The sequence below is a fragment of the Rhinoderma darwinii genome, chromosome 2 (assembly GCF_050947455.1).
Source record: "Rhinoderma darwinii isolate aRhiDar2 chromosome 2, aRhiDar2.hap1, whole genome shotgun sequence".
In the NCBI taxonomy this organism is placed as follows: domain Eukaryota; kingdom Metazoa; phylum Chordata; class Amphibia; order Anura; family Rhinodermatidae; genus Rhinoderma; species Rhinoderma darwinii.
The window spans coordinates 356,382,658-356,408,603 of record NC_134688.1 but is presented as its reverse complement, the minus strand read 5'-3'; the positions used below and the strand labels follow the sequence as shown (position 1 = coordinate 356,408,603).

The 25,946-nt window shown below is 44.4% G+C and overlaps 1 protein-coding gene across 3 annotated transcripts in view; it reads left to right on the top strand.

The window, feature by feature from the left end:
- The window catches only part of SYCP1 (synaptonemal complex protein 1), a 433,751-nt gene that overhangs the window by 312,549 nt on the left and 95,256 nt on the right, over window positions 1–25,946 (top strand). For all 3 annotated transcript variants that reach the window (XM_075850715.1, XM_075850716.1, XM_075850717.1), the window contains exons 20-21: window positions 12,263–12,335; window positions 20,412–20,474. In XM_075850715.1, coding sequence (XP_075706830.1) covers window positions 12,263–12,335; window positions 20,412–20,474 — 136 coding nt within the window. The remainder of the gene's footprint in view (window positions 1–12,262; window positions 12,336–20,411; window positions 20,475–25,946) is intronic.

The window sequence follows — 25,946 nt, the reverse complement described above, 5'->3', positions numbered from 1 at the left end:
CAGAAAGCCGTCCAGACACCCTTCCAGCTGCTCACATACTTTCCCCAAAAAGATTGATGGGGACTCTGTTGCTGATCTTTTCGACAACTTATCCGCAGATCCTCCCTGTTCACCTTATGGTAAATACGCAACCCAGCGCTCAAACAGTTTACCTTCTACTCCCACCCACACCTCACACTAGGCTAGATTACTTTTTTGCTAGCATCCTAGCCCTTCTCTTCTTATGTTCCTTAATAATTCCCCCTCCCTGGATCTCTCTTACTTTCCCACAAACATAAAATTGTGCCACTGGCACCTTAACTTCTACCTGCACGAGTCAGTAACTATACGTTGTCGAGGGAGGTTACTTCCCGCAAGAGGATGTATAGTTACTGAGTTGTTCCCGGTGTACACAGCCGGTGACTGTGTGCAGCGGGAACTGGGAGAGAAGCTGTCCCTGTCAGCTAACACTCCAGAGTCACCGCCAATGGACCCCGATTAGCGGTCTAAAGCCGGTGATCGGTGGATCTGTACAGATCCACCGATCACATTGTTTTTATCATTTAAGTTTTAAAAAGTATTCCCGGGACTTGTAGTAAAGTCCGGGAACGGTTACAAAGGTCTCCCCCTCCCTGCCCCATGCCCCATGTGACCGGCAATGGACCAGTAGCAGCGGTCCATTGCTGGTGATTGGTGGGTCTGTTCAGAGCCACCAATCACAGTGCATTCTTAGCCGGGGGGTAAAAAATACACCCCAACAAATATATAGCGGAAGGGATAATATATAAAATATAACTTGTAATTTTTAATCATAACAATAATAGTATCAATTGTGCTATTATGACGTATAGCAAATACACAGCTTAGTATTCAGCTTGCCAAATACTCAATTTCCGTTCCATAGTGTGTACAGCAGGATTGCTCAGAATCATAGGCGTTACAAAATGGTATTCTGCCTGTCCCTATAGCTTAATGTATTCCTAGCTGTTGACAACGTACCTGGCACCTGTTCTAAAAAGAACGACCCTGTTGTCTCTGGAACATGTCCCTGTAATATAGTTCGTAAATTCTAACTACAGCTCCTTCTCCTACGCGTTTCACCAGGTTTGCTGGCTCGTCAGGGAGATAGTGAGCATGACGGCATGACAGATATTATGGCAATGGCAGCGAGTGTTTGAAAACACGCTCTTTTTGTGTATGTATTAGCTCCGCCTCCAAACATCTGCCCTTTGATTTCAATGGAAAAGCGGCGTTCTGTTCCGACTGTGTTTTTCACTGCGTTTTTACCGGCCGTGATAAAGAAGTGCAGGACACTTCTTGGGACGTTTTTGGAGCCGCTTTCCATAGACTCTAGTGGAAAAAGCTCCAAAACCGGCCGTAAAAAAACGCTGTGAAAATCGCGAGTGGCACAAAAAACTTGACTTGAGTCCTGTGTCCAGCATATTATCAGAGGATATATCAGAGTGGCAGCGAAATAAAGTCACCCAGTCATCTAAACACGACAATGCGAAAAGAACAGGCATTAATAACAAATAATAACACTTAAAATTGAAGGGAATATTTATAAAAGAGAGAAATATCCTAAATGAATAGGCAGAGAGAAATTATTATAGAGAGAAATTTTTATAGGTAGGCGGAAAAACTCAAATTTTCATTGAGACCATGAGGAGTCATGGTACCCAATGTAACTATCCGCCTGCACTCTTTTTGTGCAAGTGTCCTCTTGACATCTCCACCTCTGACACCGCAATGTATTCGATCAATACCACGTACGCGAAATGTTTTGGGATCACATCCGTGTTTTAATTTGAAATGTCTGGGGATAGTTTTTAACAATGTCAGATCATCTATATCCTTTGCTGCAGATATGTCCCGTACGTGTTCCCGGACCCGTAATCTTAACTGCCTAGAGGTTAAGCCCACATACACCTTGGGGCAGTCACATGTAGCATAATATATTACGTGAGTGGTGCTGCAGGAAATGTACTGCAGGATTTTAAAACATCTATCATCCTTAACAGAGTCAAAAGTTGTAATACGTAGTACATTAGGACATGCGACGCAATCACCGCAGGGAAAACAACCTTGAGTAGGGCCTCTAGCCGAAAAAGGGTTCTCTCGTTTAGGGACATAGTGACTCTGCACCAATATATCTCTTAGGTTCCTACTTCTTCTCGCTGTCATTTGAGGATGAGGAGATAGGGCTGGAGTTAATGTTGGTTCTAGTTGCAGAATAGGCCAATGTTTCCGCAGTATGTCTCTCATGATCTGCCATTGATTATTGTGAGTGGAAATGAACCTAATCACACTAGGTGATTCCTTCTTCTGTTCTATCAAGGGTGGGTTAAGTAGATGTTTCCGTTCCACTCTTTTAGCCCTATTATATCCCAGTTTAATGCATCGATGGCTATAACCTCTCTCCCTAAAGCGTTCTTTTAGATCCTGTGCTTGAGTTTCAAACCTAGGATCTGAAGAGCAGATCCGCCTTATCCTTAGGAACTGACCCACCGGGACAGCTTTGACTGTAGAGTAGGTATGTGCTGATGTAGCATGTAACAGGGAATTAACCGACGTCTCTTTCCTAAAGACGTCGGTCTGTAATCTCCCTTCATTGTCCACCTCAATAGATACGTCCAGAAAGTCCACCTTTTGCCTATCATGGACGAACGTCAGCTTTATGTTCCAGGTATTAATATTCAGATTATGCATAAAGCTGGCGTGTTGTGTCTCTGTACCTTGCCAGATGATGAACACGTCATCAATATAGCGTAACCAGCACTGCACATGGTCCGCGGCGCAGGCGCTGTCACCATGCACAACCTGCCTCTCCCAAAGGCCCAGAAACAGGTTGGCATATGACGGCGCGCACGCCGCCCCATGGCAGTGCCTTGTTTCTGGACGTAAAAGTTGTCCTTAAAGACAAATAGATTATGAGTCAGGATAAACTCCAGCAGTTCAATTATCAGATAACACAACTGGCTGTCCCGGTTGCTCATCCCAAGGAAGAAGCGGACCGCCCCAATACCGTCCTGGTGTCTAATACACGTGTAAAGGGACTCTACGTCTGCTGTGACCAGTAGCATGTCCGTCTCCAACGATATTCCGTCAATTCTCTTGAGTACCTCTGTGGTGTCTCTGACATATGATGGCAGGCACTCAACTAGAGGTTTCAAGTAAAAATCGATGAATTTGCATACTGGTTCACACAGACCTCCAATCCCTGACACAATCGGTCGGCCTGGGGGGTCCTTGATATTTTTATGAACCTTGGGAAGGAGATAAAAAGTAGGAGTTTTAGGAAATTCAACTAGAAGGCCATCCAGTGTCTTTTTAGGGATAATCCCTTTTTCGAAGGCCCTACTCAAGACTTTAGCTAGCTCCAAAGAAAAAGTGCTTAGGGGATTGGGACTCAATTTATGGTATGTCTCCTTGTTACGTAATTGACGGAAGGCCTCTTTTTCATATTGTTTGACTGACCAGATCACAATGTTTTACCCCTTGTCCGCTGCTTTAAATACCACGTCCTCAAGTGATTGCAAAGACTTCAAAGCCACACGTTGTGCGGCTGTGAGATTGTCATGTTTCTTGTTGATGGAGATTTGTTTAAAATCCTCCATCACAAGTTTTGTGAAGATTTCCACTTGAGGACACAGGGACAAGGGGGGAAATCTTTTGGATCTGGAGACAATTGAGTTAGGAAACCCACCTTGCTCTGATGGAATTTGTTCCCGCAGAAGTTCCTCCAGGGCAGCCAAAGTCAATCGCGAATGGCACAAAAAACTTCTGAAAATCAGGAGCTGTTTTCTCTTGAAAACAGCTCCGTATTTTGAGACTTTTTGACACTTTTTAAAACTAGGCCCCTCATTAACATTTTACCCCCAAATTTTTCATCAGTCTACTCCCCTCAAAAATAAATGAATCCCTGTTGCACTTTAAGGGCAGGCTGAAGTTTTGCCAATATTTGCCAAATATGCGCACCAGATACGGGATACAAATATAGGAACTTTGTGAATGGGAGACCGTATTCACACATGATTTCCGGATTTGAAGGGGACCACAGGACAATACAGCCCCTAAATTGTCCCCTTGTCCTTTCCACAACAGGGAAGATCGTGTGGGACCTCCTTCACCCACTGCTTGATCAGGGGTACAACTTGTACTTGGACAACTGGTACACAAGTGTACTCTTGTTCAAATGTCTAAAAGACAATAAAACCGTGGCATGTGGGACGGTGCAAAAAAATCAGAGGCCACTTCTCAAGACCCACATTGACCATTCCCTACCAATTAGCGAAAGCAGGGCATTGCTGCAGGATGGGAACCTGTGTCACAAATTTAGAGACAAAAAAGATGTCTGTATACCCCTGTCCCCACACGTGGTTTCAGATAATTCATGATGAAGCCTGTGTGCATTCAGGCATATAACATTTTTTATTGGGGGTGGTTGACCTCAATGATCAGGTGTTGAAACCATATAGTGCCATGAGAGAGTAAAATCTGGTACAAGAAATTGGCAGCATACCTTGTCCAGATGTATAACCATAACATATATATATATATATATATATATATGTATATATATATATGCTTATCTTCTAAATAACCGTTTATGGCCTCTAGATCTGACAATCCCTCTTTATTTTTTTTCTTATAGTTACTAATTTCTTTATGGAGAAGACCTCCAATGAATGCTTTATAGGTGTCCCACACAATAAGCGGTGACATGGAACCAATATTGCGTTTGAAAAATCGCATCAGTTCGGAAGATATCTTATCTTATTGTGGGTAGGGAACAAAAGTAACCATAAGTGGCTAAATCTCTAGCCACCATAACCCTCCCTAGACTTAAGTGTTAGTATTATACTGCAAATTAACAATAAAGGAGTTTTCCGAGTTATTTTAAAAATTGTCCACGGTAGGAGTGATGCAAAAAAAAAACATTGCTCAAGGCACGGATCCCCATTGTTCCAGCACCGCTGCTTCTGTTCCTCCCCTGACATAGCTGCAGATGTAATGTGCTTGTTCACCCACATAATCGCTGCAGCCAATCACTGGTCTAAGTGGGTTATATGGCATAGGATCGCTGAAGCCAGTGCTTGGCTGCAGAGTTCCCGTGGGTATACAGGCATGTCATCACTGCAGCTATGTTAATACAAAGTCAGAGTCAGCGCTGGAACGATATGTGAGGTAAGTAATGGTTCTTTTTTTTTTTTTTTTGCATCCATCTTACATTGGCCAATTTTTTTTATTAACTCTGAAAACCCCCTTAAGTGGTCTGAGAGCCCCTGACTACCAAAGTATACAGTGGAGGAAATAAGTATTTGATCCATTGCTGATTTTGTAAGTTTGCCCACTGTCAAAGTCATGAACAGTATAGAATTTTTAGGCTAGGTTAATTTTACCAGTGAGAGATAGATTATATATAAAAAAAAAAAGAAAATCACATAGTCAAAAATATATATATTTATTTGCATTGTGCACAGAGAAATAAGTATTTGATCCCCTACCAACCATTAGAGTTCAGCCTCCTCCAGACCAGTTACACGCTCCAAATCAACTTGGTGCCTGCATTAAAGACAGCTGTCTTAAATGGTCACCTGTATAAAATACTCCTGTCCACAGACTCAATTAATCAGTCTGACTCTAACCTCTACAACATGGGCAAGACCAAAGAGCTTTCTAAGGATGTCAGGGACAAGATCATAGACCTGCACAAGGCTGGAATGGGCTACAAAACCATAAGTAAGACGCTGGGTGAGAAGGAGACAACTGTTGGTGCACTAGTAAGAAAATGGAAGACATACAAAATGACTGTCAATCGACATCGATCTGGGGCTCCATGCAAAATCTCACCTCGTGGGGTATCCTTGATCCTGAGGAAGGTGAGAGCTCAGCCGAAAACTACACGGGGGAACTTGTTAATGATCTCAAGGCAGCTGGGACCACAGTCACCAAGAAAACCATTTGTAACACATTACGCCGTAATGGATAAAAATCCTGCAGTGCCCGCAAGGTCCCCCTGCTCAAGAAGGCACATGTACAGGCCCGTCTGAAGTTTGCAAATGAACATCTGGATGATTCTGAGAGTGATTGGGAGAAGGTGCTGTGGTCAGATGAGACTAAAATGGAGCTTTTTGGCATTAACTCAACTCGCCGTTTTTGGAGGAAGAGAAATGCTGCCTATGACCCAAAGAACACCGTCCTCACTGTCAAGCATGGAGGTGGAAACATTATGTTTTGGGGTGTTTCTCTGCTAAGGGCACAGGACTACTTCACCGCATCAATGGAAGAATGGATGGAGCCATGTACCGTCAAATCCTGAGTGACAACCTCCTTCCCTCCACCAGGACATTAAAAATGGCTCGTGGCTGGGTCTTCCAGCACGACAATGACCCGAAACATACAGCCAAGGCAACAAAGGAGTGGCTCAAAAAGAAGCACATTAAGGTCATGGAGTGGCCTAGCCCATCGAAAACTTATGGAGGGAGCTGAAGATCCGAGTTGCCAAGCGACAGCCTCGAAATCTTAATGATTTACAGATGATCTGCAAAGAGGAGTGGGCCAAAATTCCATCTAACATGTGTGCAAACCTTATCATCAACTACTAAAAATGTCTGACTGCTGTGCTTGCCAACAAGGGTTTTGCCACCAAGTATGAAGTCTTGTTTGCCAATGGGATCAAATACTTATTTCCCTGTGCACAATGCAAATAAATATATATAATTTTGACAATGTGGTTTTCTGTTTTTTTTTTATTATAATCTATCTCTCACTGGTAAAATTAACCTAGCCTAAAAATTCTAGACTATTCATGTCTTTGACAGTGGGCAAACTTACAAAATCAGCAAGGGATCAAATACTTATTTCCTTCACTGTATATATTCAACTAATTTGATAGATAGCGTGTTTCGAAATAACAAATCAATCCTGGAGAGTCATTTATGTGTTTTAGATACTATTGTCATACCTCCCAACTTTTGAATTCGGAAAAGAGGGACATTTTAAGCTACGCCCCTAACCACGCCCAATATCCCGCATAAACACATCAAATCACGGCCAGATCCCTCTGCAAATAACACGCGCAAATTCTCACTGCGGATCTCTAGACTGTCTGGATATCACAGATATTATGGATCCGGTTATGTCGTCTTTATGTTACTTTTCCTAACTTGGGTATAACATTTGCTCATCACGGCGGCAGCAGCTGCAGGACAAACCAAAATGCTGAGAACAATGAAAGTCAAGAGGGAGACCATGTGGTGGTTAATGACTTTTCAATTGACCGATAGCAGAGTTACACAACTGGAAAAAAAAAATTCCCCCTACCAGTCAATTGAAAAATCCACCAGAGCCCCCTTGTAGATCGCTCCACACACAGCCCCCTGTAGATAGCGTCAGACACAGCCCCCCTGTAGATAGCTCCAGATACAGCCCCCCCTGTAGATAGCTCCAGACACAGCCCCCCTTTACATAGCGTCAGATACAGCCCCCCTGTACATAGCGCCACACACAGCCCCCTGTACATAGCACCAGATGCAGCCCCCCTGTAGATAGATCCAGACACAGCCCCCCTGTAGATAGCGCTAGACACAGCCCCCCTGTAGATAGCTCCACACACAGCCCCCCTGTAGATAGCTCCACACACAGCCCCCCTGTAGATAGCTCCACACACAGCCCCCTGTAGATTGCCCCAGATACAGCCCCCCTGTACATAGCGCCAGATACAGCCCCCCTGTACATAGCTCCACACACAGCCCCCCTGTACATAGCTCCACACACAGCCCCCTGTACGTAGCTCCACACACAGCCCCCCTGTAGATAGCGCCAGACACAGCCCCCCTGTAGATAGCGCCACACACACCCCCCTGTAGATAGCGCCACACACAGCCCCCCTGTAGATAGCTCGACACACAGCCCCCCTGTAAATAGCTAGACACACAGCCCCCTGTAAATAGCGCCACACACAGCCCCCCTGTAGATAGCTCCACACACAGCCCCCCCTGTAGATAGCTCCAGACACAGCCCCCCAGTAGATAACGCCACACACAGCCCCCCAGTATATAGCTCCACACACAGCCCCCCTGTAGATAGCTCCACACATAGCCCCCCCCTGTAGATAGCTCCACACACAGTCCCCCAGTAGAAAGCTCCACACACAGCCCCCCTGTAGATAGCTCCACACACAGCCCCCCTGTACATTGCTCCACACACAGTCCCCCTGTAGGTAGCGCAACACAACCCCCTTATACTTTGTGCCACAATGCCGCCAGAGCGGTAGAGGAAGCCGGCCCTACTGCTGCCACTCTCCTCTCTGCTTCCACTCACCGTCAGAAGAAGGCAGGAGTCTTGCAGCGGCGTTCTCACTGGTTTCGATGCCTGCCCGGGAGTGGACCAGTTCAGTCACCTGACCGGTGAGGTCAGATGACAGGTCAGGTGACTGTACTGCTCCACTCCCGTGCAGGCATCGATCCTAGTGAGAACACCGCCACAAGACTCCTGCCTTCTTCTGATCGCTGCTGCAGTCAGCAGCGATCAGCTGTTTTGATGCAGCGCCCAACGGGACATTTTGCAGACCGCTCGGGACGGCGGGACAGCGGTGAGAAACCGGGACTGTCCCGCTGGATCCGGGACGGTTGGGAGGTATGCTATTGTCTCTGTGGGGGATGTATCTCCCTCTACACATCAATCCAATCCAGTTCCCTAGTGCATTTATTTAATAGTAACATATGTAAAGCTTGTGTATTTGAGGCTGAAAGCCTATCCAATTTTATGTCCATGATTTTATTAAAATCCCCCATGAGAAAAAAGGGACAATCAGCCCTTGTTGTAAAGAGTCCAGAAATCTACTCAAGCCATCATATTTAAAAAGAGAAGGAATATAAATGGAGGCTGCAATGGAGGCTCGCCAATGTTAAATATTTATTGTGGTTACTTCAATATTCTTCAGTATATAATAGGATGAATACGATACTTATACAAAAATGTTAGTTTATTTAACCCCTTAATGACCAGCCTATTTTAGACCTTAATGACCAAGCCATTTTTTACGTTTTTCCATCGTCGCATTCCAAGAGCTATAACTCTTTTATTTTTGCGTCGACATAGCTGTATAAGGTCTTGTTTTTTGTGGGACAAGTTGTACCTTTTAATAGCACCATTTTGGGGGACATATTATTTATTGATTAACTTTTATTAACTTTTTTTTGAGGGGGGGGGGATAGAAAAAAACCTGAAATTTCGCCACTCTTTTTTGCATCTTAAATCAACGGCGTTTACCGTGTGATATAAATAACACCATAACTTTATTCAGCGGGTTGTTACGATTGCAACGATACCAAATTTGTATCGTTTTTGTATGTTTTACTACTTTTACACAGTAAAAACGTTTTTTTTTCAAAATTATTTGTCATTGTATCTCCGTATTTGAAGAGCCGTAACGTTTTCATTTTTTCGCCGATGCGGTTGTATGAGGGCTGTTTTTTTGCGGGAAGACTTGTAGTTTTTATTGGTACCATTTTTGAGTAGATGCGACTTTTTGATCACTTTTTATAAAAAAAAATTAAAGTCAGGATTCACAGAAAACAGCAATTTTTCCATAGTTTATTAATTTTTTTACGGCGATTACTGTGCGGGTTAAATAATTTTATAGATTTATAGTCAGGGTAATTACGGACGCGGCGATACCAAATATGCGTAACTGTTTTACTTTATTTTGGTTTTTTAATAGTAAAGCATTGTGTAAGGGGAAAAGCTGGGTTTTTCATTTTTTTTTCACTTTTTTTTTTTCATTAACTTTATTAAACTTTTTTTTTACTTTTTTACTAGTCCCACTAGGGAACTATAATATGCGATTCTCTGATCGCTATTGTAATACACTGCAATACTTTTGTATTGCAGTGTATTACTGCCTGTCCGTTTAAAACGGACAGGCATCTGCTAGGTCATGCCTCCGGCATGATCTAGCAGGCAGTCGCTCCAGGCAGACCTGGGGGCCTTTATTAGGCCCCCGGCTGCCATTAGAGACACAGACACTCGGCGATCGTATCGCCGGGTGTCGGTGGGAGAGAGAGGGAGCTCCCTCCATCTCTCCAAGACCACTCAGATGCGGTGTACGCTATTGCGCACCGCATCTGAAGGGTTAAACGGGTGAGATCGATACTAATATCGATCTCACCCGGCAGAGCAGGGACGCTCCCAGCCCTCAGCTGAGAGCAGGGAGATTTGACACTCCCTGCTCTGTTTACTTTATCCTGATGCAGCGCCGTTAAAAGGCGTATTGGCGGTCACTAACGGGTTAAATGCAGTAATGTTGTAATAAATATACATAAAGAAATACAGAAAGAGACACATAGGAAAATATACAGGTAAGTATAGAACAGTTTGCAATTACAGGAGAAAAGTAAATAGTCTTACGTATGCAGTTGTCATTCTTTGTTTATGTTTGTGTCCTCAAAGTGTCATGTTGAAGGTACATAACCCCTCCCCGGACCTATGTGTGTATGTGCGTTCATTGGCCCCAGGGTGTGTCTTGGCCTGTGCGTCCATGTGCTTTTGGCCTGGATTGTTATAGCATTGGGTCTATAGAGATTCATTGAAACCAATTTTTAACCCATATGTACTAATATGGTATGAGAGATCTGGCAAAAAGGAGATGAGGTGATCACATTCTCTTTAACCATATGAACTTTCCTACACATCACACAAGTGTGTTTATCAAATAGCTCTTTTACCATATAACCCTTCCCAAGAATTGACATGTTACGCAAGCGTTCTCATGTATGGTCTATAATCTTTCATTTCTTAATCAATGATGCCTAGATCTAAAACTTGTACCTTTGTGGTATGCGTGTACTCCATGTGGCATAAACTTTAGTTTTTAGAATTATTTTTGTTGACAAAACATCTGGCTTGATGTTGGACTCTGCAACACACAACTTTTCAGTCTTTTTGACAACGGATTTGCAGACTGTGCATCAGGAAGACAGCCCAGTTAGCTAATTGTTCTCCTCCAAACAGTGTTGCCAAACAACTGATTTGCCTTTTTATTAAGTAAAAAAATATTGAATTCTAAATTCACACACAGCTGTTCTACTATGCGCCTTTCTTTGGCACTTTAAGGCCAAAGCAAAGCAAATTTGCAGCGTGTGCAGGGAGCCTTCGTGCACCAGATGTTTTTTATACCAGAACCTGTTGTTTTTTTTTTGTTTCTTTTTATATGTAACCTGCTCCATAAATGGATTTTAAAACTTTAATTCACCACCGACTTTTAGGGTATGTTCACACGGCGGGGGTCCGTAACGGCTGAAATTACGGGGATGTTTCAGCCTGAAAACATCCCCGTAATTTCAGCCGTACCGGCATGTGCAGGCGCTTGAACGCCGCGTCAATTACGGCCGTAATTAGCGCTGCTATTCATTGGAGTCAATGAATAGCGGCTCCAATTACGGCCAAAGAAGTGACAGGTCACTTCTTCTACGCGGGCGTCTATTTACGCGCCGTCATTTGACAGCGGCGCGTAAATATACGCCTCGTGTGAACAGACAAACGTCTGCCCATTGCTTTCAATGGGCAGATGTTTGTCAGCGCTATTGAGGCGCTATTTTCGGGCGTAATTCGGGGCAAAAACGCCCGATTTACGTCCGTAAATAGGCCGTGTGAACATACCCTTACTGGAAAAAATAAAGGCAAAAGATTCATGTACAAACATGCAAATACTTTATACATGTGTTAAGCCAGCCAAATGGCAACAGCTTTATACCCCAACTTCATGATAAACATGTTTATTTAAAATTGGGGATTGAAATATTTAGCTTCTAGACACCTGTGGCAGCGGTTTATCCCCTGTGCGATAAAAGGATTGTACATGTTGAAATTCATCATGACCGGTTCGTCTCTCCTCCAACATCTGCCTATGGTGAAGGGTCAGGAGTCCCTCATACACATTAGATTGTTGGATGGACAAATTGGTGGCTTTTATGCTAATTGTATGGCCAGCTTTAAGAATCATGCACGCACAGTACGTGCACTATACAATCTTCCCATGTTTGAGCTATGGAATGCAGTGAGACCTGTCGCCATAACGCAGAAACAAGCCACATTACGGGGTGAAAAACAGGGGAATATAGTATATTACAATTGATTATGTACTAGAAGTATATTGAATAAAAATATAATTGGAGTGACCATTTAAATTGCAGCATTGACTTTTGTTACAAACCTTTTTTGCACTGTATTGTAACAATCTATTTAATAATCTATTATTATCTATTTTCATCATATTTAGGAAGGAGAATGAGTCTTTAAAGGAGCAACTGAAAGTCAAGGACAAAGACTGCAGCATTCAGCACGAAGAGAAGGTATTTAATGAACCATGCTTTGTGCACTAATACACATTTACAACAAATAAACATGTAGTTTGAAGATAATAATGATTTATTCCACTACATATGAATGGGGTTTTGAAAACCCCATTCACATGTACCGTACTGTAATTTTCTTTGCGGAATCCATAAAAAATCCATCACGTTTGAAATTGGCCTTTTAAGACTTTTCTTAAGGGTATGTGCACACACACTAATTACGTCCGTAATTTACGGACGTATTTCGGCCGCAAGTACCGGACCGAACACAGTGCAGGGAGCCGGGCTCCTAGCATCATACTTATGTACGATGCTAGGAGTCCCTGCCTCGCTGCAGGACAACTGTCCCGTACTGTAATCATGTTTTCAGTACGGGACAGCAGTTCCACGGAGAGGCAGGGACTCCTAGCATCGTACATAAGTATGATGCTAGGAGCCCGGCTCCCTGCACTGTGTTCGGTCTGGGACTTGCGGCCGAAATACGTCCGTCAATTACGGACGTAATTAGTGTGTGTGCACATACCCTAAAGGGGTTGTCCCATAAAGACAACCCCTGTCCATATGATCTATTAGGGCCACGATAGCTTTAATATAAAAGGGGTTTTGTCTGATGAGAGAACCCCTTTAACTCCTTCCTTTCTCAGCCAGTTTTATATTTTGTTTTTTCCCTACATAATGTACTGAAAAACTTTAAAAATATATTTTGCATGGTGGAATGGAAAAAAAAACCAATTCCTCAATTTTTGGGGGGCTCTGATTTTATTGTCTTTCACTGCGATGTAAAAATAACGTTAAAGGGGTTGTCCACTTTCTGAAAACTGATGAACTATATGATCGGTGCGTGTCCGACAACCGGACCGATCCGCAACTCCGGCTGCCTCCATCTGCCACGGAATACAGTAGTTGGAGCTGGAAGCAGATGGCTTCAACAACTGCATAGCGGCCGTTCGGTGGAACTGCAGCTCTGCTACTATTCACTTGAATAGGAGCAAAGCTGCAATACTGCAGCTCGGCCGCTATTCTTTGACCGGAGCCATCTGCTTCCGGCAACATCGTCCGGCGCCTGGAGGCAGCCGGAGTCAGGGCCGCCATCAGGAATTTCAGGGCCCCCTACAGCTAAATTTTCTGGGCCCCCCTACCGTGGCACCGCCTGTTAACGGTACTCCGTCCAGCACTATATCATGGTACCCAGGGCCGCCATCAGGGGGGGTATTATGGGTACTGATGTGAGAGGCCCGGCCAAACCTAATTGAAAGGGGGGCCCGGCAACTGCCGCGACTTGCCTTTGGTAGAAAAAAAACAGGCCCCTGCAATGGGGCCCGTTTTTTTCACCAAAAGAATGTCGTGAGCTGCGTGCCCCCCTTTCAATTAGGTTTGGCCGGGCCTGTCACATCAGTACCCATAATACCCCCCCTGATGGCGGCCCTGGGTAGCATGGGGGTCGTCATGGGGGCCGTCAAACACCGCCGCCCGTGCGACCGATCGCGCGCACCCGCAAACTCCCGCGCATGCGCACCCGCCTGGAACCGCGCAACTAAATTTGAGGCAGATTTTGACCTGCCCACACTATCTTGCCGCGTTTTCTTGCTGCGTTTTTTGCCCGCGGCGATTGAGGACAGCAGACAAAAAACAAAGGGAAAAATGCATTTTCTGCCTCCCATTGATTTCGATGGGAGGTCAGAGGCGGAACGGCGGCAAGAAAGGACGTGCTGCTTTTTCTTTTTTCCGCGACTGGCTCCCATTGATTTCAGATTAAATCAATGGGAGGCGGTTTTGGAAGTTTTTTGGTGCGGATTCTGACGCAGTGTCCGAGTCAATATCAAGGCCCAAAAACTCTGTGAACTGGGCCTTATTGTTAGAGCTTATTCAGACGAACGTGTAATACATCCGTGCAACGTGTGTGATTTTCACACGCCTCGCACGGACCTATGTTACTCTATGGGGCCGTGCAGACTGTCAGTGAGTTTCATGCAGCGTGTGTCCGTGTGTCCGCTGCGTAAAACTCACGACATGTCCTATATTTGTGCATTGTTCGCGCATCACGCACCCATTGAAGTCAATGGGTGCGTGAAAATCCCGCCCAGCACTTCCGCAGCCGTATAAACTATGAATGAAAACAGAAAAGCACCACGTGCTACAAACTTTCAAACAGAGTGTCATAATGATGGCGGCTGCGCGAAAATCACGCAGCCGCGCATCATACGCTGCTGACACACGGAGCGGTTATGGACCTTTTGCATGCGCAAAACGCCATGTTTTTGCGCACACAAAAAGCACACGCTCGTGTAAATCCGGCCTTAGGGTAGGAACACACTAGGCATGAACACTGCGGATTTTATGCAACACATTTTATTGTGGAAAATCCGCAGCGTATCACAGTCGCAGCAGAGTGGATGAGATTTAAACAAATCTCATCCACACGCTGCAAAAAAAATGGATCTGCAGTGTGACTTTTTAAGCCGCAGCGAGTCAATGTATTCTGTGGAATCGCTGCTCCTCTGTTGCGGAAATGCTGCGGTTCTGCCGCAAAAAGCACACATGAGAGAAAAAAAAAAGGCACTTTTTTAAATTTATAAAAAAGTTTAGACTTACCCCGGCCGTAGTCCTGGTGACGCGATCCTCTATTCTTAGCACAGCCCGGCCTCGTCATGACGTTTCATCCCATGTGACTGCTGCAGCGGTCACATGGTCTACAGCGTCATCCCAGGAGGCGGGGCTACGTTCAGAAGAGAGAGATGCGTCGCCCTAAACTACGGCCGGGGCAAGTCTAAATTTTTTTTCCCTGCAGGATTCCCGCAGCGGACATGCCTCACCAAACCTGCGCCACTATTTGGTGCGGTTTTGCTGGCGGAATTCCCTGCGGCTACCGGGGCGGATAAGCTGTGTAGTTTTACTCAGCATATCCGCCTAGTGTGTCCCTTATGATGTCACTCCTGGAGCTGCTGCCGGTCTCTAAATAGGAAATTGGTTCAGTAGAATTTGGAATTATTTTTTTTGTGAACCAGCTTAAAAAAACACAAAACTTTTGTGTTAGGGCCTGTTCACATCACCGTTCGCTTCCGCTCCGGGGTTCCATCTGGTCCATTATGGCCTGCCACACTGCAGGTCCATTATTTTTGCAGCGTGTGGATGAGATTTGTTTAAATCTCATCCACTCTGCTGCGACTGTAATACGCTGCTGCTTTTCTGTTTTCATTCATAGTTTATACTGCTGCGGAAGTGCTGGGCGTGATTTTCACGCACCCATTGACTTCAATGGGTGCGTGATGCGCGAACAATGCACAAATATCGGACATGTCGTGAGTTTTACGCAGCGGACACACGGACACACGCTGCGTGAAAATCACCGACAGTCTGCACGACCCCATAGAGTAACATAGGTCCGTGCGAGGCGCGTGAAAATCACACACATTGCACGGATGTATTACACATTCGTCTGAATAAGCCCTAACAATAAGGCCCAGTTCACAGAGTTTTTGGGCCTTGACATTGACTCGGACACTGCGTCAGAATCAGCACCAAAAAACGTCCAAAACCGCCTCCCATTGATTTAATCTGAAATCAATGGGAGCCAGTCGCGGAAAAAAGAAAAAGCAGCACGTCCTTTCTTGCCGCGGTTCCACCTCTGACCTGCCATCGAAATCAATGGCAGAAAATGCATTTTTCGCTGCGTTTTTTGTCTGCTGTCCTCAATCGCAGCGGGCAAAAAACGCAGCAAAAAAACGCGGCAAGATAGTGTGGGCAGGTCAAAATCTGCCTCAAAATTCTTTAAGGAATTTTGAGGCAGATTTTTTCGGCCTGCAAAATACTCTGTGTGAACAGGGCCATACATAAACAGCACTTTGAGACACTTTACTCACCGTGTCAGAAGAGCTGCTCCCACTCCAGTCCTCTTCCGATGTCTTCGGTCCGGTCCAGTCCTTCACCTTCACCTCCAGGCTCCAGAAAATGGCGGGGATCGTAAAACTGCCGCCGCGCAAGAACTAGACTCCTCCCCCTCTCCTTACGCAGCTACGCTCTGGAGAAGGAGGAGGAGGCGGAGTCAGACGAGGAGGCGGAGTCAGAGGCTGAGTCGGACGAGGACGAGGAGGACGAGTCGGAGGCGGGCCAGCAGGTAAGTAGACTGCGCCGCTGTCCCTGTGTGGCTGTCCTTTCCCCTAGATCTTGTGTTGCGGGCGCACCGCCTCCCTCTCGGCGGCGCGCCTGGTCGTTCGCGCGTGGGCCTGCGCGCGCTTGCGGTCGTTCGCGCGCGGTCGCTCGTACGCGCGCAAGCGGGCGGTGTTTCGCGGCTGTGATGGGAGGGGGGCCCGCAGCTCACGGCGGTGTTTCACGAGAGGGGGGCCTGCAGCTCACGACATTGTTTTGGTGAAAAAAACAGGCCCCATAGCAGGGGCCTGTTTTTTTCTACCAAAGGCAAGTCGCGGCAGTTGCCGGGCACCCCTTTCAATTAAGTTTGAACGGGCCCCCTACAGTAGTACCCCTAATACCCCCCTGATGGCGGCCCTGGCCGGAGTGCCGCATCGGTGTGAGGATCGGTAGATAGGTCATACATTTTCAGAAAGTAGAAAACCCCTTTTAACTTTATTCTTTGGATTAATCCGATTCCAGTGATACGAAATGTATACATATATATTTCACTACTTTTACAACATAAAAACAAATAGTTAAAAATAACCTGATTTTTGTGTCACCTTTTTCTGAGACCCATAGCTTAATTTTTCAGTTGATGGAGCTGTGTGAGGGTGTATTTTTATGTGGGGCAAGCTATGGTTTCATTGGTACGATTTTTGAGGTACATGCGGCTTTTTGATAAATTTTTATACATTAGCAAAAAACGTAAAATTTTTTTTAGCACGTTTACCATGTGTTATAAGTCACATATTTGATTAGTTCAGTGCATTACGGACGCGGCAATACCAATTATGTTTATTTTTTATTGTTGACTTTTTTTAACGAAAAAATGGGAAAAGTTTTTTTGTAATTTTAAAGTTTTTAAGAATATACAAAAGAAACATTATTATACATATTTTTGCCTTTTTATTTTTAGTCTCATTAGGAAACTTTTACATGTGATCCTTGGATCGCTTGTACAATACAATGCAAATACTTATGTATTGCAGTGTATTGTGCATTTAGCATTCTACTATTAGGCCATGCCTCTGGCCATGACATCCTAGAGCTCCCCCCTCTGTCTATCGGGTTAGATGTCGGCCCTTTTAGCAGGGTGTTAGCCAGGGCCGATTCTAGCTTTTCTGCTGCCTTAGGAAAAAATTGAAATGGCGCCCCCCAGATCACTAACGGCCTAATCCAACTCTTGCGGATGTGCCATTGCCTTGTACGTCCCTGGCATGCGCAGTGTAGCGATGATGCCAGGCACACCTCGCTGCACTGCATCTTTCTACTCCTACGAAGCCTCCAGCAAGGCTTCATAGGAGACTGTCAGTATAACGATATACTGCAATACATTAATATTGCAGTATGTAGAAAAAGAGATTCAACAATCGCTGGTTCAAGACCCCTAGGGGGACTAGTAAAAAAGTAAAATAAAGTTGTTTTTTTTTAATATATAACAAAATTAAAAAATTAAAAAAACATTTTCCCCCAAGCGCAATGTAAAAAAAACAACAAAATGAACATAACTGGTATTGCCGCATCCATAAAAGTCTGAACTATTACAATATAACATTATTTAACTCGCACGCTGAACACCGTAAAAAATATAAAAATGAAAATGCCAGAATCGCTGTTTTTTTGTCACTTCATCTTCCACAAAAAATTGAATGAAAAGTGATCAAAAAGTCTCATATACGCCAAAATTGTATATGCTCTCTACCGTTCAATCAACGGGAAAAAAAACTTTATGGTTCTCAGAATGTTGAGACAAAACACAAATTTTATTTTTAACATTTTTAACAGTTTTTTTTCTTTGTAAAAGTTGTAAAACATAAAAAAAACTATATATTTGGTATCGCCGTAATCGTATTGACTTGCAGAATAAAGTTAACAATCCAGTTTTACCGCACAGTGAACGCCGTAAAAACGTAATCCCCTAAAAATAGAGGAATCATAATTTTTTCCCCATTTTACCCCACAAAGAGTTTTTTCCCTGTTTCCCATTACATTATATGGTACAATAAATGGTGCAATGAAAATCTACAACTAGTTTCGCAAAAAAACAAGCCCTCATACGGCTATATTGATTGAAAAATAAAAAAAGTTATGGCTTTTGGAAGATGGGGAGGAGAAAACTAAAGTGAAAATCCGAAAATTGATGCGGCGGGAAGGGGTTAAACATGTGGCCTTGTGTTAAAACAAGGTGCTTTGAAGCCATGCTGGTTTCTTCCTCCGGTACAAAACAAAAGATCCACACAAATATACTTACATGATTGTTGTACCCTTGTTGCACAACACCAAAAGTTTAGCATAATATATATATATATCTTACTCTCAAGATCTAACAATTATATATGACAATACTCAGGACCTTCTGTTTTGTCTTCAGAAGAAAAAATTAAGAAACCTTTGTTCTCCAGCGTTATAGCGATGTTGTAAAGTGCCCGAGTTTGTTATCGTTATACACGGGAGAGTGGGAAATATTTTGTGGCATAAATTTCTTTGGGTAAACTAATTATATTATTTTCCCATTTTGTCCAGTTCCATTCATCTGAAAGAAGTTGCTGCAGCAGGTACATGGATTTCTGCAAGTTCTATTCAGATGAATGGAACTGATTTTCAGTCGCAGAAAATTTCTGCAACAAAATCTGCCGCATGTGACTGCACCCAAAGCCTGGGTTCCAACGTAGTGTAAATGCTGAAGAATTTCCGCAACATATTTCTGTGCGGAAATTCTGCAGCATTTACAGTAGCAGCAAAGTGGATGAGATTTAGAAAAATCTCATCCCTGCGGTGCGCAAAAAAACACAGCAAAAACGTTAATAAATTAAATGCCGCAGCATGTCAATTTATGCTGCGTTTTTGTTCAATTTCTGTTGCGGGTTTTCCCCATTGAATAAAATGGGGATGCAAAACCCGCAACAGAATGCCAAGTATTGTGACTTTTGTGCCGTAATCGCAGCGTTTGCGCTGAAGAAAAAAACCCATACTTACCCAAAACGCCCTCATCCTTCCTGCATTTCGGACTCCTGGGATGACGTTGCATCCTATGTGACCGCTGCAGCACCGCAGATCAAGTTCTTAACGTTTAATGTTCCGTGGGCATAATATTTACTAAATCTCACCCACTTTGCTGCTACTGTAAACGCTGCAGAATTTCCATTGCGGATATTCCGCAGCGTTTATGCCACTCCTGGCTAAGGCTATGTTCACACGCCAATATGTTCAAGCTGAAAAATACAAGACTGATTTCAAGAGAAAATGGCCTCTAAAATCTGTGAGTTCTACTAGCTGATTTTCAAAGCGGTTTTTAAATTTATTTTGCGTATTTGAGGCGTATATTCAAAGCGTATTTTTGAGCAGCATTTTTAAATTCAGCAGTGTCAAAATACCACTCGTATGTACTAAAAAGCGTATTTTTTATTTAAATCTATGAGAAGTTGTTTGCAGGCGTATTTGAAGTGTATTTAGGCACGTAGTACAAGTGTTTTACGCGCAGAAATACGACTGGAAATATTCTGAATGAACAGGGCCTATAAGAAAAACTGAATCGAAGACTGAATAAAAAGCATTATGTGTAAATCCAGCCTTAAGGAGTAATTCCCGTTTAAGACATTTATGGCATATACACGGGATATGCCAAAAAATATCTATTAGATACATAGCACCTATGTCGAGAACGGGGGTCCCCTAACCCCTGTCCTGCCTGGTAAGCCGGCTCCAGGCAGAGAATAAATGGAGAGGTTGTCGCACAAATTTCTTCATTCTTATTTTTGGGAGTGACGGAAGCAGCTGAAAAACTCCTGGGGTATACAAACTTAATTTGGCATTAAAGTATTATTTGTAAAAAGTCCTATTAGTTCTAAACAACAATGTACGGTAAGTTAAAATTGCAATGCGATATTTGAATAATATTTTACATGTAACTTTTTTACAATTTGTGTAATGTCTCTCCTATAGGAAAAACATTTTGAAAATGAATTTTCCAAAAAAGAAAAACAACAAAAAACATTGGAAAACAAGGTATGATAAATGAAAATATATTGCGTAAAAGAACCATTATAAATCTCCTACAATATAAACTATGTTGTTTTTTTTACCAAGGTTTAGTTTTATGCTAACATTTTTATTTGTGGATAGGTTATAGGCTACCTGCACCTTTAAACCCTTCCCGCTCTGTGAAGTACTATTACGTCGACCTGAGCGCATTGTTCACGCTCAGCTTTGTAATAGTATGTTGGTGCTTTAACTCGGTGCCATTTATTTCCTCCCCTAATACATTTAAAAGCTGTGATAACTGCTGTCCCTTACAGCAGTTATCACAGCTAATTCCATGGGGACAGATCGTGGTGGTCCTCACCAATTAACCCCTTAGATGTGGCTGTCAATAGCGACCGCTGCATCTAAGGGATTAGAACAACATTGGCGCTCCAGTATCGTGCTGATGGCTGCTATGGCAACCGGAGACCTAACAATAGCCTCAGTCTGCCATCTACGGAAGCCTACTAGGCTTTTCCAGAGGCAAGACCGAATGGGCTGCCTGTCAGTGTGAGTATTATAACAGCGGTTGGACAGTTGGACCTACAAGTCAACAGTGGCACTAAGGCCCCATTCACACGACAGGGAAACTCGGCCATGTGTGGCGGCCGTTTATTTAACGGCTGGCACACGGCCGCAGTAAGAACAATAGACCCCAAATGGGGCTATTTATGTGGCCGATTTTGCAGATTCTCCAAAAAATGGAACATGCCCTATTTTGTGTCGTTCTCCCGGCCGCATGGCTCCCATAGAAGTCTATGGGGCAGTGTATGGGGCAGTTCTCTCTGTAGGAGCGGAATCCCTAATCCCCGGCCACAGCGTTGCCGAAGTCGTGGCTGGGGATTCCGCTCCAGGAGAAGTCCCTGACGTCACTGTCCATATATGGACAATGACGTCAGGGACCTCTCCTGGAGATGTCCCCTACTGTTAAAGCAGAATCCCCGGCACTGTGGCCAGTGATTCCGCTCCAGGAGAAGTCCCTGACTTCAGGGACTTCTCCTGGAGCGGTCACCTACTCCTGAAGCGGAATCCCCTGCGCTGTGGCCGGTGATTCCGCTCCAAGAGAAGTCCCTGACTTCACTGTCCATATATGGACAGTGACATCAGGGACTTCTTCTGGAGAGGTCCCCTACTCCTGAAGCAGAATCCCTGGCGCTGTGGCCGGTGATTCCGCTCCAGGAGAAGTCCCTGACTTCACTGTCCATATATGGACAGTGAAGTTACTGACTTCTCCTGGAGCGGAATCACCGGCCACAGCGTTGGGGATTCTGCTTTAAGAGTAGGCTGTGTGGCACTACCTACAGGGCGGCTGTGTGGCAGTATCTACAGGGGGCTGTGCGAGTATCTACAGCGGCCAGTGTGTGGCATTATCGACAGCAGCCAGTGTGTGGCATTGTCTACAGCGGCCAGTGTTTGGCATTGTCTACAGCGGCCAGTGTGTGGCATTGTCTACAGCAGCCAGTGTGTGGCATGATCTACAGAGGAAAGTGTGTGTCAAAAAAATTGGCAAATAAAATGAACAGAGAAAAAAACGGATGCAAAATGGGTCAAAATCATCCGTTAAAATTGGAAACGGAATGGATGCAAGACGGCCAAGAAAAACTGACCAAAACGGGCGTTTTTATCAGCCAACACTCGGACCCTGTCGTGTGAATAGAGCCTTAAAGAATTTAAAAAAAAATATATAAAAATATGTTGTATAAAAAAGTTTTAAGTAATAGAATTAAAAATCACCCTTTTTTTATTATAAAATAAATAAATAAACTATATATAATTGGTATCCCGCTCCCGTAATGGCCTGAATTTTAAAAATACTATGTTTTTTATAACACCGTCAAAAAATAATACCAGAATATTTTTTGGTCACTTCACCTCCCAAAAAATGGAATAAAAAAACGACATGTTATTTGGTATGTTATTTTGGTCATCATACCTTTCAAAAAATAGACTAAAAACTGTTCAAAAAATTGCATGTACCCCAAAATGGTGCTGATAAAAATGACAGATTGTCCTGCAAGAAATAAGCCCTCACACCGCTCCATCGCAAATAAGTTATAGCTCTCAGAATATGGAGACACAAAATGTGCAGAGTACTGTATGCATAGCTCCCAACTGTCCTGGATCCGGCGGGACAGTCACAGTTTTTCACCGCTGTCACACTGGGCGGTGCCCCTGCAAGGACGCTGCCCGCGCAGCAGTCTGCCTGGAGAGAGGGAGCAGACACGCCGGAGCGGAGCACTGCAGAGGAAAAGAAGCCACAGGACAGTGGTGAGTACACAGTGTAATCAATTTAGTGCCTGGGAACACATGACATCTTTATTTTATGATTTATTTTAGAAACTCTTGTGTCTCCAGGCACATTCTTTTTACGGAACCCCCCCCCCCCCCCCCGCGGCAAGAGAGGGCGAATAGTAATAATGGTAATAAAAAATAAATTCTCCATTAAATCTATCTATCTATCTATCTATCTATCTATCTATCACATATCTATCTCTCTATCTCATATCTATCTATCTCATATCTATTATCTATCTCATATCTATTATCTATCTCATACCTCCCAACCGTCCCGGATTCAGCCGGACAGTCTCAGATTCCGGGCGATTTCCCACTATCCTGGGTGGCTGGGGGTATGTCCCGCTGTCAAACTAATTCTGAAGCAGGGAACCATCAGCTCCCTGTTTCAGAATTTGTTCATAGCGGAGGAGCAGAGGGAGCTCCTCTGCTCGCCGAAGGGTTCCCCGGGCACAGTGCTACTTAAAGCGCTGTGCTCGGTGAAGCCCTTGACGGTACTGTCCATTTATGAGTGGAATCCCCGGCTAGAGTCGACAACGGGGATTCCGCTCAAGTATTAGCCACTGACGTGTCTGTCCATATATGGACAGTACCGTCAAGGGCTTCCCCGAGCACAGCGCTTAAAGTAGCGCTGTGTCCGTGGAATTTTCGGCGAGCGGAGGATCTCTCTCCTCTCTGAACTAATTCTGAAGCAGGGAGCTGATAGTTCCCTGCTTCAGAATTAGTGGCTACTCCTTGAGCAGAATCGCTGTTGCCGATGATCTGGCCTAGAGAAAACCCCTGAGGTCACTGTCCATATATGGACATTCACGTCAGTGGCTCCTCCTGGAGCGGATTCCCCGGCCAGAGTCGGCAATGGGGATTTGCTCAATGAGTAGCCACTGACGTCACTGTCCATATATGGGGGTGGCACTATCAACATGGAAACTGTGGCACTATATAGGGGCTCTATCTACATGGGCACTATCGAGAGGGCATTGGCACTTTATATATGGGCACTGGCATTAAGGGCAGCTTTGGGGGTATTATACTGTATAAGGGCAGCTATGGGGGCATTGTACTGTATGGTGGCAGCTAGAGGACATTATACTGTGTAGGGGCAGCTATTTGGTATTATACTATGTGGGAGGCACTATGGGAGCATGATACTGTGTGGGCTGAATCGGGGGTGTATGGGCAGGGATTGAGTGAGATTAGAGTCGTGGCTTAAAAGAAAAAAGCGTCCCTCTTTGTGATACTTGAAAGTTGGGAGGTACTGCTGGTACTCGAGTCAGGGGCCCGGCAACAAGGATGAAAAGAAGGGGCCCGTCCGCTACGTTAAACATTTCTTTGAGCACCCCAGCGTTACTTACTTGGACCGGATCCTGCAACGTAACGGGCCGTCCTTTACTCTGAAGTAACATACGCTGGGGCCCTGACCGGAAGATGCTGCATGAGCAGGAAACAGAAGCTCCGTGCCACGTGTGGAGGGAGCCGCCCACAAGACAGGGAGGACAGAGGAAGAAGGAAGAGCTGGAGAGGAGCAGTGCCATGCAGCTCCCCCCCCCCTCCTGCCTGCAACTTGTAACTGCTGAGGAAGATTCCTCCAGGACAGGTAAGAGGGAACTGTAATGTTATGTATGGGGGATTCTTTACAAATTGTTTTTGTGTGGGAGGGGGGACTTAACTGTAAATGCTATATGTGGGGAAGGGAATTTCGTGTAAACCATTTTTGTGGGGGAGGGGGACCTAACTGTAAATGCTATATGTGGGTGATGGTGGGATTAGGCTGTGAATGCTATTTGTGGGGGAGGGGATTTTGTGTAAAACGTTTTTGTGGGGAGAGTGGGACTTGGCTGTGAATGCTATGTGGGGGAGGGGATTTTGTGTCAAATGCTATATGTGGGGGATGGTGGGATTTGGCTGTGAATGCTATGTGTGGGGGAAAAGATTCATTATAATTTTCTCTTGGCGAGGGGGAACTTAACTGTTCGGATACTCTACGTAAAAGCATGCAGCATATCCACCCTGTGCGCCGCAGGGAATTCCATCTGAAAATCCACACCAAACTGTGGTGCAGTTTTTCGCCAGGAATGTCCGCTGCAGAAGCTGCAGCATTTAGCCGGCCTGCTAGCAGTCACATGGGATGAAACGTCATCCCAGGAGACGTGCTGGAGCGGGGAAGAACCCCAGACTTTTTTTAATTCAATGGTGAAAACCTGCAACAAATAAGCACAAATACAATTGACATCCTGCGTAATAAAATGACGCACCGCAAGTCCATTTCTGAGCGTTTTTACCACTCACTATTTACTCTATTTGGTGCAGATTTTTTTCAATTAATTCTGTTGCGTAAAAACTGCTACGTGTAAACTGACCCTAAGGCCTAATTCACATGACCGTGCATGTCGGCCGCATTTCCTTGACTGAACACAGTGCAGGGAGCCGGGCTCCTAACATCACAGTTATGTACGATGCCAGGTGTTCCCATCTCCCCTATCCCTTGCTGAAAACATGATTACAGTACAGGACAGTTTTCCCGCAGCGAGGGGCCACATAAAATGAGTTGGCGGGCCGGGTTCGGCCCGTTGCCCTTATGTTTGATATGTGTGCCGTAGAGCAAGTTTCTGCACAATATACCTACTTGCAGGAGCCCCATTGCATACGTAACTACTTGCTGTTGACTTAGAGCGTCCTCTACACATTTCCAGATATGAGACGGTAAATGCATGTAGCTTAGTATTTCGTTCAGTAGACATTAACTGGAACTTTTATTTCAGATTTTTTCCTTATTATTTGTTTGATTGTTATTATGAATATATGTCCTTATATTTTTACCTATGTTTTATCCTACCCCCTAGCACAACTAGTTATTTTATCATATTTACTCGAAGTATTGGTCAGTAGTACCTTGTTTTTCATTTACGGTGACTTGGAGAATAACAACCGGGAGGACCGAAACGTCCTTATCTTATATTTGTCACATTATATACAAATTATCTTTTTTGATCTTTCTAAATACCACATGTTGAATCAAGAGTTAAATAAATATCACGTTATGCATGAATTTTCGGAAGAGTGTCCTGTGATTATCTTTTTGCTGTTGAAGTGGGAAACCCATTCGTCAGGCACCTCACCCCTGCTCTTCGAGTGAATCCCATATCCTATATATTTGGCGTTTGA